The sequence below is a fragment of the Taeniopygia guttata genome, chromosome 3 (assembly GCF_048771995.1).
Source record: "Taeniopygia guttata chromosome 3, bTaeGut7.mat, whole genome shotgun sequence".
NCBI classification, from domain to species: Eukaryota; Metazoa; Chordata; class Aves; order Passeriformes; family Estrildidae; genus Taeniopygia; species Taeniopygia guttata.
Genome location: NC_133027.1, coordinates 102363399 through 102377488, shown reverse-complemented (window position 1 = coordinate 102377488; position 14090 = coordinate 102363399). Strand labels below are relative to the sequence as shown.

The 14090-nt window shown below is 37.4% G+C and overlaps 1 protein-coding gene across 7 annotated transcripts in view; it reads right to left on the bottom strand.

Annotated features, from left to right (window-relative positions):
• Positions 1–423: 423 nt before the first annotated feature.
• The window catches only part of SYT14 (synaptotagmin 14), a 96188-nt gene continuing 82521 nt past the window's right edge, over positions 424–14090 (bottom strand). For 5 of the 7 annotated variants that reach the window (XM_041715418.2, XM_030269058.4, XM_030269060.4 and 2 more), the window contains 2 exons: positions 11221–11277; positions 424–10080 (listed from right to left, as the gene is read on the bottom strand). In XM_041715418.2, coding sequence (XP_041571352.1) covers positions 9767–10080; positions 11221–11277 — 371 coding nt within the window. In that variant the 3' untranslated portion in view covers positions 424–9766. The remainder of the gene's footprint in view (positions 10081–11220; positions 11278–14090) is intronic. The other 2 variants (XM_030269059.4, XM_072927529.1) reach the window with 1 other exon arrangement.

The following is a 14090-nucleotide window of genomic DNA, read 5'->3' as shown; positions in this document are numbered from 1 at the left end:
AATGGGAAGAAACAATAAAAGCTTTTTATACTAAGTGTTCCCACATTTAGGATAGGAAAAAATTCTTTAATTGTTCTAACAATTATCTTTTCACGCATGCTAGTAGGTATTAAAACATATCTATATACTCAGACACCTCCTAAAGATGAGCTGCCATGAAAGCCCAGAAATCTATTTTTTCTAATAGGTTTCACAAAAATCATCAGAGGAGAGTACAGAAGATCTAAGTTGTGTTACAGTAAAATTATCATTGTTACTTGTGGCAAGTGTTTTTTCATGTTTAAATCAAACCTCAATTATTTCATCCTACTTATTCTTTAGAAAGTAGAAGTTAAGCATAAATATGCTAAATGAGATCTTTTCTGAGAAATGCATGTGGGACAAAGAAGCAAAGAACAACAGATGACCCAGAAGGAAACTGTATAAAGTCAAACAGAATGATCACCTGAGTGTGTCTTTATTTGCCAGTATACACATCGTATTTGTTAGAACATTGTCACACTGGTTAATTTAAAGTTCTCTAAGCAGAAGGTTCATGACATCAACAAAGACTGTAGGGGACAGAAAGGGAGTCAGGGAAACTTAGGAAATTTGTAAACAGAGCCAAAATGTGTGTGAGGGCTAGGATTACCAAGATTTTTTTTCTTTAATGCAGACAGCGGTTCCAAAGGTTGACCAAACGTTACTATCTTCTGAACAGTGAAGTCTGTTTTTGTTTACAAGGTAATGAAATCCAAAGGAAAGTGACAACAAAAGGTTTTAAAAGTGAGTTTTCCTTTTTTTTTTTTTAAATACTTTCCAGCAATTAAATTCACATGCAAAAAGCTGATTTCACGTACAGAAAATACTTTGAATATCCAAAGTCGTCAAACTGACAAAAATACATTTCACAGAGATAAACAAAATACAAATCCACAGCTGCAAAGTTTCAGATATGCAAAATGACTATTTTAATGTTGTGATAGATCCAAGGTGTGAAAATATACTACAGCATGTTTCAATCAAACTAACATGGGATTGAAGTTACCTGTGCTGTACAGGTAAATACAACTAAAACCAGCTGGTGGCATTCTGGCTCTCCCCAGAACAGGAATGGGATGCGTTTGCTGAAAGTCCAGGGTTTTTTTACAGAAAGAGAACTGACAACATTAAACTGATCTTGCACACTGGAAACCCTCAAGATTAATACACAGTAGCACAAAAATGATAAAAGTAGTTTTTTGCTAGGTAATAAGAAAGAAACCAAAACAACAAGTATCTGACAACACTCAACTGGAGATACTGTAGATACAGTGTGACACTTAATTATAAATCCCTCTGGGGACTCAGAGTCTGACACACCACGTGCAGATCTGCACATTCATCGCCAGAGCTCCTGACTTCACCTGATGTGGACTGAAACCATGAAACGTATGTCTTCATCTGCATTATAATGACAGTTTCAAACAAAGTTCTCAGGCTTTAATAAGCTGCATAAACAGCTGCAAACAGTCATTTGCTCTAATTATGTTGCTGTCAAAATGTTAAAAAAAAAAAAGGAATTTTTTTAGGGGAATTTTAATTACTGCTTATTCAATTTTAAAAAGGAACAAAAAAGAAAAGCAGCTCAAGGAATACTGAAAATCTGTGCGAATCAGTCACAGGTATTAGTTAAGGGCACCAAGGTTCTGTACAGAAATGAATATATGAAAACAAAAATAAATTCAAGAAAGGAAATGAGCACTGATGCTTCACCTCTAAAACATTTAGCAAAAATGCCTTTTTTTGTGCATATAATTAGGAGCATGATTGATAACACAACTGCAATGTACCCATTTTCTACAGTCTTTGACTGATATATAAAAATAATCCCATGACGTCTGAGACAAACAGGACTTGCAAATATAATTTATTCCCATTGAAACTGTGCTTGGTGTCTTAGATGTTTAAGGCTACACATGCAGTGAAATTTAAGGAATTTTAGGTTGAAACAGTAGTTGAAACCTGTGTTATATTACAGAAGTTGTACAATGAAGGGACACTGGTAGGAAAGGTACATATGATGCAGCATCAGCCTGTTCCTACGAGACCAGCATACACCAGATAATTATTGTACAACATCAGGACTTCAGACACAGGAAAGCCAAATCTGTTCTTAAAGCAGCACACTTGAGATATAGGTAGAGCATGGTAAACCAAGCTAATCCAACAGCACTTACTGACTGATATTTTTGTTTGTGATAGGATTTTGATTAAAATGCACCAAGAAACACAACCCAAACACTTTGCTACTGATACAACAATGCACATCCAGCCAGAAAAGAGGTATTTGGAATTCTCAGCTGGGAGTCACATTTATAGAAGCCTATATTATATTTCTTAACAGAGACCCATCATCTAACTTTTGTCTTTAAGTAATTGCAAGTCCAAACATTATTTGTCCAAATAATTAGAAACAGGTTTGGTTCTTTGGTTAACACCATGTGACTTACATCAGACACAGGAATCAATTAAGAATAAACAGCCATATGGGGAAGTTTTTTGGACGAGGGGTGGGGGAGAGGAAGGAAAGGAGAAAACTTGGAATTCAGAGAAATGTATTGTGTTAAACTGAACTGCCCTTTGAAACCTCCTGGACTAGGAATAATCAGTTTAAGACATCTCTTCGGTTGCAGTGACATTGCTTACACACCATTACTTCAGTTTCTCTACATATTAAGTTTCATACAAAAGAAGGAAGGCACCGAGTGCATCGGTGACGTACAGGCAGTATAAAAGTATGCAAGAAAATGCTACATACTGTATATTTCAGACCTTTTAGAAATGTGGTGAATGTGTGCTATCTCTATGCAATATAATGCTTCACAAATCCAACTCCTTATATCCCAATGAAAGAATGAATTAAAATGTGAAACACATTTTAATAATCTTGCTGGTAACAGCACAATTCAATATTTGTATTCACTAAGATCAGTTATTAGCTTATAGTCACCAGAAAAACAAGTTCAAAATCACTGAAGATCAAGGGAACTATAATCTAAAACTACATTTTGGGACAGAGCCAGCAGCCTTTACTCATGACAGATGTTCCACTAAGAATGGAGAGGAGGCTCAGTTTTACCACTGTTATTCATGTTAATAGTGCCTTTCTCTGAGACATCCCCAGGAATAGATGGAAGTGCTTACAGGGAAAGGTCCTACACAGCATGAAAGACATCTGGTTAAACCAGGACCTGAGTAAAAGGCAGAAGGTTCAGGCCCTTAGTCATTATATCAGCACTTTTGATTGCGTTAACAGTGATATAGCTTGCTCATAGAGCATTTAATTTCACATTGTTAAATCATCTTATATAAAAATAGGTAAGAAAGCTCTGTAAGAAAGTATATATACTATATAAGGAGAAACCTCTCCTTAAAAAAAGCAAATAAAGGGAAAATTGAATAAAATGCTTCACTAATTACACTTTGTCATGAAAATCACATTAAAAACATTTATCATAAACGAAACAGTACTGAGCACTAATGAACCTGGTGGTTTACTGGAAAGGACAGCAAACTAGCTGTATAGTAAAAAAAGATCATTGCTCTATCTCCTTTTTTTGTAAATATTCCCTAATACATTCAGCTGCTTAGAAATTTTCTTAAAATGTCATAATAAGCCATTTGCAAAATCGACCATCAAAACTGGTTCAAAGCCCTGCTCCTTGCTTGTACTATGGCCTAGAGATTACATCTCAAAGCTATGATAATATGCTTCTAGTTCATTCTGCAAATCCATTCAAATTCACACTCTGGAAATGGACCAAAAGTTAAAAAGCAATCCACTTTAGACCCTCAGCATGCAGTCAGTGTCCACAGGGTTTGCAAAACACAGAAAAAATTATATTGATACAATGGGCAAGACTCTTGTTCTCAGATACAAGAGAGAAAAGGATGACATTAATTACATCCCTGAATGTCCATGAGGTATTCCTTCAGTGGTATGGTATTACTGCTTCTGCTCTCCTGAGTATGGCCTTTATGCCAGCTCGGCCAGTAGATGCTTCCAAGGAAATGAATTAATCCTTCTTGCTATGAGACAGCTGTGCCCTTTGTCTGGGAAGAGCTGTCTCCTGATCTTCATTCCTACAGGAGCAGTTCCAGTCACTTTCCTGACTCCTGGCCCATTCCTTAGCATAAGGACCATGTATCTATATCAATCCAGCATAAGCCTGAACAGCAAAACCCGATCCTGCATGTAGCAGGCCCATCCATTACTTCAGTCACACCACATAAGAACTAAGCTTGCCAGCACTAATAATTGTGCCATATTCAGGTAGACATAATATAAGCAGATACTCGTGCATAAGATTTCTGCATAGTCTGCAGAAAGGAAGAAACCCTGCTTGAATTTAAGGAGGGGCAGTGATAAGTTCTTAAGGCTAAACTAATCCATGTCACTGTAGGACAGTTGGCACTTGCCCTACTCACCCAAGGCAAATAAAAAACCACCTACCCTCTGTAAAATACACTGGTTTAGAAGCCACACAATGTCCACAGAGACCAGCACTGCTCTGAATGCATGAACTCCACAACTCACATGTCACAGTTTGTCTGAGCAGGGCCCTTCAAGGGCCACAGGGTTCCAAGAGAGGAATATACGTCACTGTTGCTACTACTGTAAGAAGCCACCTCTTATTTTAATGCCCTTGCTCTCAGATGACATCTCTTCAATGGGTGGTGGTGATTCACTGACAAGGAAATGCTCCTGTGACTCTTCCCTCAAGAACTACTATCAGGACAAAGTAGTCTGAAATCTACTACAAAATGTACTACAAAATCTAGCAGTTGAATTAGAGACCAAAAAACCAGAACATTCTTGATGGCTCCTTCTAACAATAAACATTGCTGAATGTTCCAGTTAAAATGATCAAGATGTTTAGGGACTGCTTTAACATTTTTAATAATAAGTTTTAAAAATATTTCAACAGCTGAGGAAAAGAAGAAACAAAAATAAGAGATAATGATTAAATAACAAGTTTGTGACAGTATCTGGATGTTTGTTTTTTTGCCTCCATTCATAATTGAAATCATACTTGACTGTGTTGCAGGTGCCAGGCTGTACCACCCCTCTACCCTCCCAATCCTATTGCTCTTCACACCTTCAGGTGCTCTCCTCTTGAAGCCCATGGGTTCCTCTCACTACCATTAAAGGCAGGCAGGCATGCACATCAGTGGGAAAATTAAAAGGATGTTTAACTGTTATTGAGAATTCAGCTTCAGAAGGAAGTCAGTCTGCCTTACAAACAAGTGAGAAGCCAGGATTTTAAAGACTGCTATAAACAGCTAAGCTTTTTTTTCCTCCAGAAAAGTGTTGTAAGTAGAGGGCTCAATACAACTCTGAGTTCAGCAAAAAGGCATTCTGTTTTAGTTTCAAGCTAGAACAGCTCAGGCCAAAAGGCCTCCCCTCAAACCTCATTCTCTGATCTTACCCCACACTTTTTGTTAGAATTGGGATGTGTAAGAGTGATCTGTACTCAATACCTACATGAAAATGTCTCCCTCAATGAAGTTTTCTTCTTCTGGTTCACTATATTAAAACTGATGGTTTGCATTTCAGAAATCTTTGTGAGTTGGAGAGGTGACAGAAATTTTGCACCAGTACCTTAAAGTACAGAGTATCCCTTACCTCTATGGTCCAGTGACTGCCACAGGTAGCTTTTCAGGGCCATTGGGAGTTTGCAGGAGTGTGCCATTGGGGAGAAAAGAGAATAAATCAAGAACACAAACACAAATTTTAGACAACAAAAGAATTGCTCCAAAAATGTGAAAATGGGAAGGTACTGATGCTGACACTGCATCTGCCATCAAAATTCATTGTAAAAATTTACAGGCAAAAATATTTCCAACAGTAAATGCCATATAATCTTGTTTTCAGCTCAAGTATTTTCCAAATTGATAACAATGTTTAGCTCCCACAAAAGCACATATGTTCATTCCAAAGACTGTCCAAATTTCCAAATCTAATTATTAATGAGTTTGGTGGACTTCCATTTAATTTAGAAATGGTGTCATATTTCTCCCATAGTAGAGCTTACCCCTTGCCTTGCTTCTGACTTGCTTTGCAGTCAGACCTCACACTGCAGCTACAGTGTGGCCATCTCACATCCTGAGCACGAGGCAGTAGCACAGAGACCAAGCTTTGCATCTTTCCAGGGCTCCCCTGGCTCCCTGTGCCCCTGGCTGAGCAGGAGCAGCAGGATGGCTCTGCTGCCCTCCTGCTCCACAGGGTGTGGGAGACAGCGATGTCCTGCAGGCACTGCACAACCTCTCCTCCTTCGGTGCACTCATTCCACGCTTGCCTGTCCTGCCCTTCACAGCCTTGCCCTTAACAGAAAGGAACTGTCCAACTTTTTCACATTTATACTACTTTAGGAGGACCTATGTGAAATGTTGTAAGCACTAAACCAAACAGATCATATATAGAAAGGATGCAATACTTCCCAGAATAGAATCTGTAGGAACGTCACTGTTCTACAATTATTTAAGGCTACACTGACAGGAAACAGATTCAATTCAAGATCTGCGATTTCTACATGGTTTGCTGGCACATAGAAAAGTAACTAATTTGATACATTTTTTCAAGTACTTACTGTACTTTTGAACAAAGGCAAACAACAAAAAGCTATGAAAAAAACACAGTCAGCTCCGGGAAATATACAAGTGCCTCTAATTTGTTACTGATACTTAGTTCTTCAGCAATTCTGTTCCATGCTTAAGACCTAACTGAATGGACAAAACCACACTATGTGTGCAAGCCCTTATGTAGGGTTTAAAAAACCCACAACAGATGAAGGCAGATTTCAAATACAAAGGTGTAGCTTTGCATAAGCAATGAAAAACAAAATTACAAATCAAATCATAAGAATAGGTTCTAGGAAGAAAAAAACAACATGACAACTATTGGTACTACAATTAACTCACAAAAATCCCAAGTGAATCCAATTATTGATGTGATCGGTTTTGCACAGCAAATCCATGCTCTACTGTGTCAAAATTAAACATTCATTTCCATTCTTTAAACATTCTGTTTCTAGCCTCTGTTCAGTATACATCCAAGTAAACCAATCCTTCTTCTGTGAAGCACAGACTGGTCCCAGATACTTTAGAAAAAGTCCTAGAGAGACATTCCTCTTCCCAAATGAGCCCACCGCAGAGCACCATAAATCTCTGTTGTGCCTCAATTAAGATTTCAGTGCCTTGGAAATCTAAATGGTAAAATGCAAAGCTGAAGCAATGCAACCTACAAACAGAAACCCAAATCATGACACAGTTTTGTTTAGTTTGGTTCTGTAGGAGGTTATTTGCTGCACCTTCCAAACTGACTTCTTCATTTGTTCTGTGATGATATCAAGTATGTTCTCCACTGGAATTACCTGTGGATATTGACCCAGTTCTTGCTGTTCAATATTGTACATTATTTTAAATAAAAAAAGCTGTACAAAGAGACAACCATCAAGAGACAATTTTCAGTTTTAGGAAAGAGCATCTAAATATCCACAAACAGAATAGATAAAACCACTTCAACATCCAGTGAAAAACTGCTTCACAACAGCTTCTACGTCATTGCTTCTATTATATGGAAAGCTGAAAAGATTGTGAAAATTTGAGCATTTTCCTTATGCATATTAAATTAATGCTGATTTTGTATTAAATTCTACACTCAACATTACATTTCTCTAACTGGACTAACAAAAGTGACTGAGAGAGACAACCTGCATTGTATTACTGCAAGACCATTCCTGTTAAAAAAGAAAGTTTTTGCATTATTTGTATTTAGTAAATAAAGCTTCTGTAAATGAAGCAGCAGTGCAATATCAGGAAGAAAAAACCCCAAAAACCAAAGGTCTGTAATAATGTTTAAATCTTCAAATCAACAAAAACTGAAAGCCTGGCTCTGCAAATAAATCACTCTAACGACACGAAATAAACCAAGATGTCGAATTATAAAATCCTTTAAAAAGGACTTAATGAAATTGTTAAATAGTGAGAGAGTTTGAGAACCACGTGAAATATCTTTATTACAGCATACGCACCATCCCCAGTCTCGTTGTACTTGACTGTCTGTATACCCCAAAGCCAAGATTGTTCAAAGGTATTATAAAGGAATTCAAGAGGAACAAATCTGTCTTAATGAGAACACTTGAGACTAACACCAATAGTCTCAACAAAATCCAACACTTACTCTGCAACCCACCAAGTGCTAGAACAGTGAATGAGGTCTCATATTAGTAAGACATCACTTCCATTTATAAGAAAAAAGAAATTGCTTGTTTTCTTTACAGGAACAATTAAAAATAAACAAAACTTGTAATTATAAGCAGAAAGAATATTTAAATTGGGAAGCTTTTTAAAAAGACATTTATTCAGTAATGCATATTTTTAGTAATATTAATTAGATTCAGCTGTCAATAAATTAGTGTGAGTCCAGCTAAAGGCTTTGGGACAAATAGGAACCTCAGAAGCACTGGTATTTCCCCAGTTTTGGTGGATGCCATGAGTGTTTATCTGGTGATAGTGCAGCTTCACAACTGCATCATTAGAAAGCTGTGTTTCCCAACCTGAACATAAGCAAATCAAACTTCTATTTTGTGTGAACATTCATTCAGTTGCTGGCAAATCACTAGAAAAATAACTTACTGATGTTCTCTTCTTCAAGAAGAAAGGTAAAAACCCCTGGTCTGTTCTCTACTTCCAACAAACAGCATATGGTAATGCCTAAAACAGCTCACAAGAGACCTGAATGGATACCTGTTTCAAGCAAAGCCATAGTATTTTGCACTCATTCGTAGTAGTTCAACTGCTGCTACTTCCTTCACAGTCTTCCAACCTAACTTACAACTGCTGACATTTTAAACAAACCTGTATCAATTTGTTTAATGAAAATATATTTTAGTAAAGTCGTGCTCTATGAGCTTCCTACATTGGAATACATGAATAGAGGAAGTGCTTTCAACAGAAAGTTACATAGTTTTACAGTACAACCTGTCTAAGGAGTTTTGGAAGGGACCAAACTGATGATCTGGTCTCTTTGGATTAGGCAGAAGTACAGGCAAGAGGGAAAACCCCATTTTTTGCCATATATCGAGCTTGTTCCTGTCACAGATTGAAGAAACATTAGTTTGATGTCAAAGCTCACCTGATGCCCAAATGCCAGTATTTTTCAAACCAACTGCATATCAAAAAGTGAAAACCTACTTTACCAAGCTCCTGGAAAGAAACTCAGTGCAAAACAACAGTATATTTCTATTTGCTATATTATTAAGTGTTCTTTCACCAGTGTTTTTTCTTTTTTTTGCTTTTGCTTTACAGACCATTAACTTTTTCTCAAAGTGCAAACTATTGACCTTTAATCTGAATGCAGGCAGGTCAGAAGCTACAGTATTAAAGCAATACAAAAGGTACACAAGGAGGAGTTTACATTAATTTGGAGAACCTCTCACAAAATGTTTCTGAATTGAAAACCACAAAACAAACCCAAACAAATACACTGTCAGGTGGATGGGGAAGGGATCGCTATCGTATCTGTGTTCAGCAAAGATCCTCTGACACCAAGGAAGTTCATGACACCAAGTGAAGATTCTATATTAAATCCCACCATTTTGCAGGTTGTGCATCCTTTACGATGGAATGTTGACCGCAATTTCCACTTTTTACTCCCACAGCGAATCTGCTGATGTGACCAGGGATGATCATCTTCCAGGAGAACAAGCTCCCTTAGAACCACGGCTGCACTTTCTACCATCCATTACGATTCCAGTAAAGTATGCCATCTACACACTTGCTGTCCTTTAGATTCCTTCATTTCAGTCCAGTGGTTGAGTTCATCTTCTCCTGAGCTGTTGAGACCTAAGGAAATCCAGCCTATCATCTCTTTCCGCTTCATGCTGCGCTTATTGTACACGGAGAGGATGAGCGTCACGTCCGAGAGCTGGAACAGAGCCACCTGGAAGACGAAGGTTTCCTTGTACACGGGGTTCGGCTGCCCTCGGCGGATCGAAGTTTTGCATTTGGACATCTCCTGCCCCATGGAGTTCAGCAGTGTTAACTTAACATATGTATCTACAAAAGAAGTCACATCGTGGAACGTCAGATACCTTGGAACCAAAGATTTGGAGAATGAGGTTTTTATAGAGAGCAAGGATATGGTGTATACCAGGATGGCTGTAGACAGCTCAGTTGAGACACATGGAGAGGTGACAAGTAAACAAAATATTACAAACACACTAAGAAATGAACTAGCTCCAGCACTATGTACATGTGTTAAGTTAAAGGTATACCTCATAATCCTCTTCCCATTGACCCCCCCTTGTTTAGTCTAAAAAAACTTAAATTGCATTAACACTTAGCAAGCTCCAACTAGCGACAACACTGTAAGCATACCACTGAAATTTCAAAGAATATGGATAAACAAAGTGGAATAAAGGCAATTAATGAAGAGGCGAAAAAAAATTATGTCAAAATGCAGCGATGATATCAAAACAGCCAGGATAAAATGCTTGAGAATAATCTCTGCATGGATGTGGTTCTCATTTTGGGCTTTTCAGTTTTATTTATTTTGAAAACCAAAATGTAGCAAAGTGCATTCAAAGATGGCAGTTTACACAATACAAAAAACCCTATTATTTCCGAGATTCATGAAGGAATACATTTACTACATGTTTAAAGAAAAGCAAGTTTTTGCATAATTCAAGATGATTGTTCAAAAAGTAGCTTGTATGGTGCTTTTAAGCATACATTTGAGAAGCTGATGGAAGTAATGTAGTTATCACACATTTATGTTAACATTTGGGTATAAACCCTTGTTTTTAAATGTCAACTTTCATTGGACTAAAAGCACCAAACCATGCTCCTGCAGAAGGATGTACATTTCATGAAGTTAACTAATTATAGGAAATATAAAACTGTATAAAACAATCTAGTATTTAATTTTCGTTCCTATCTTTTCATATTAATGGATAATATCAATTAAAAGTTGGAGTTTATGTTAAATAACACATTGAGTATTTTCACTTTGCAGGTACACTGAAACCCCAACATCCATAATCAGAGATAAATGCAACTTTTGCATTAGAGAGTGCCACAAAAAATAAACATATACTTTTATAAACTGGTATGGTAGGCAGCTGTGGATATTTTACTGCTGGCAGGTTTCTTTTGCATGAAAAAGACAACATCCAATTAGTTTCTACAGGAACTCACCTCGGATTATATAAACCTGTCCACCTATCAAGTGTTTTAGACAACAGAACAGTCCGTCTGACAACAGGGGGTGGAAAGCAGTAAAAGAAATAATGACCAGATGTCAATAGTTGGGTGAGAGAGGATAAAAGGTTAAAGTTTAAGAGGAAACACTATTCACTGGAGTGGAAGAACATGAAACCTTAACAGCATAGATCAGAAAAAGGACTGAACAAAAGGATTGTTAGGTAAAATTTAATGAAATAGAAATTTTGTGCAGTTTTGGTGTAATCTTTAAGAAAAATTACATGGCTTACATAATGGGTTATCTCAGGACTAACAGACACTGGATTCTAAGCCACACTTACCATAGCAAGAATCCTGCAAATGATTAAGTTATAGCAGATTGGGTAAAATATCACAATATCCTTGTTAAACCTTATGCTTTTTCATGCAAACTCCAGCATATTTAGAAAAACTGCACATTAAAGTAAGTCAACTTCATATATTAAAAAGCAATAAAATGAAAAATAATTGAACTGAAAACCAAGCTGGTTTTGCCCTTAGCTTTTCTAGTTACTGCTATTTGATTGTAATACTTCAGTTATTGAGTAGTGATGAACTTGGGCAGAAGAATGACTCTGATGTAATCTCTAAAAAGAGCTGAGGGATACTTATATCTGAAATTCAGCAATGGGTGTCTATTTAGGATGTAAAGATCTTGCTTATTAAAATCCACATATTTATGGATTTAATGTGTGTGTGCATGCATACACACACATGCATTTAATATGCAAAAGCTCATACCCTGTTTCAACTAAACCTTAAGAAAAACTGAGAAGCATCTTTTTCTCAGGCAAAATATTAACTGTCACACAGAGAAACAAAGAAGACACATCCACAGTTACTGTCTGCAGGATTTGGCCCATTTGCCTGTACTCAATTGCTAAATGAGTTATCATGTAATATAAATATGCAGTAGAGGAGCATGTACTAGCAAGAAGTACAAATTTAGTATTTAGTTCATATTTGCTGCAGAAGTACTTCACAAAAATTCGTAAGTTCCCAAGCCCTAGACTACAGAAATGTGGGAAAGAGTAATTGCTTCCATTTCTATCACAGTACCTCAATACATGAATGAAAACTGGACTGTTCATATACTTTGCAGCACTTCTCAGGATTCTGGACCACTGATAGTCCAAACAACAAATGTGACCAGGACATTTCATCATCATCAACATCATCATCATCCTCCTCATCCCTACGGGCCTTAGTTTTCCTTTTGTGGAAATTGATTGAGGCTGGCAGATGTCCATCATGTATTCAACAAGGAGTTAGGATATAGCAGTGGCATGGACCTGGGTCCAGAAGTTTAAAAGGTGCCACAACTGCTGGGGGCAGGGGAGGGGGATGGCACAAAACAGCTCAAAGGGGAAATCTGGATTCCACAATATTCTGTGTATGGTTTTATCAGACCCAGAAAGTTCATCAGTTTCCAGCTGTCTAGAAACAGCAGAACTCTGAACCCACATTTGCCCTTACAGAATTGGACTATTGTTATTACGAATATCAAATCTTCCCCCTATCCTTCACAGGGACAAAAGGTAGCATGGAAGCTCTTCCCTCCAAAAAGGTTAGACAGGACATGGTTTTACAGGGCTACGTGCCATGTTCTATACTCCTTTCTTGCAATCTGAAACAGATTTTTGACCCCAGAGACACTCACCACTGTTAACTACACAGCATGGGCTCACTGAGCACATTTTGGGAATTAACATACTGGGGAATGAGCATCTCTGTTTTTAAAACAAGTACTGAACCGCTCCTACCTTGCATATTCTAAATATTAAATAAAAACTGGCCATCTCTGAGATTCCAGAAAGATAAGCATCTGGTTTTGCTTTAAGGGAACACATGATCTCTTCTCCCCCTTTAATTTCTTCCCATACCCTAGTGTCCTTGGACCTCTTTGGCTTTCCCCATCTGTTTCTATACTTTGTCTCCAAACAGCTACCCAGCTATGTAAAAGGATTAGAGATTCATCTGTTGCCTCCCTTCTCTGGCCATGTTAACAAAGTCTGGCTCTGTCAGCATGAAAAGTATAGAGAAGGCAAAGCAGAGTAAGGTGAGCCAACTGTGAATAGAATAAACATGGGTCAAGAAAATGAGAGAGGAGAGAACATCAGTATCAACTCTGGCTTACTTCCTAAAATCTGAAGACAAGGTGAGATGTGCAAACCACTTACAAAATGTTGGCAGCTTAGTACATAATCCAGTAGTAGATAATCTGCTAGTGCCATACTAATCTGGGGTTTAAAACCAGAAAGAGTAGCTAAAACCTGAGCCTCCTGACAAAATCAAAAGGAACAGGTGGGTATTTCTTATTAACACTTATGTAAATCAGACACACCATCTTACAAACAATAAAAATCATTGAAAAAAAAGAAAAAAGAAAAATACGTTTGTTATTGAACTTTCTCAAGCTATACCAAAGAGCTAGAGCCAACAATAACATTCTCTCCCTGTGACATTCCATCTGGCTCCACTTAAGAAGTATATAAAGTTCACAGATATTTCACACGTGTATTTTTGAACAAATGCTTGAAGACACAATTAAAATCCTTTCTGATGCTGAACATTCCTCCTGTACAGTAAATATGCCAAAGGCCTCAAGTGGTTGCTCCTTGTCTTTACTGACATTCCCAAATTACATATATTACCACATATATACGGGCACATAGGCAATTAAAGACTGCAGTATCAACCCCTCCAGGGACAGCAATAACTGTTCAGAATGTTTATATTAATATTAACTGGCATGTACTTTCTCTTTAAACACTGACTTTTTTTATTCTTGGCCTGTGATGTGAGGCATTAGTAATTTAGCAATT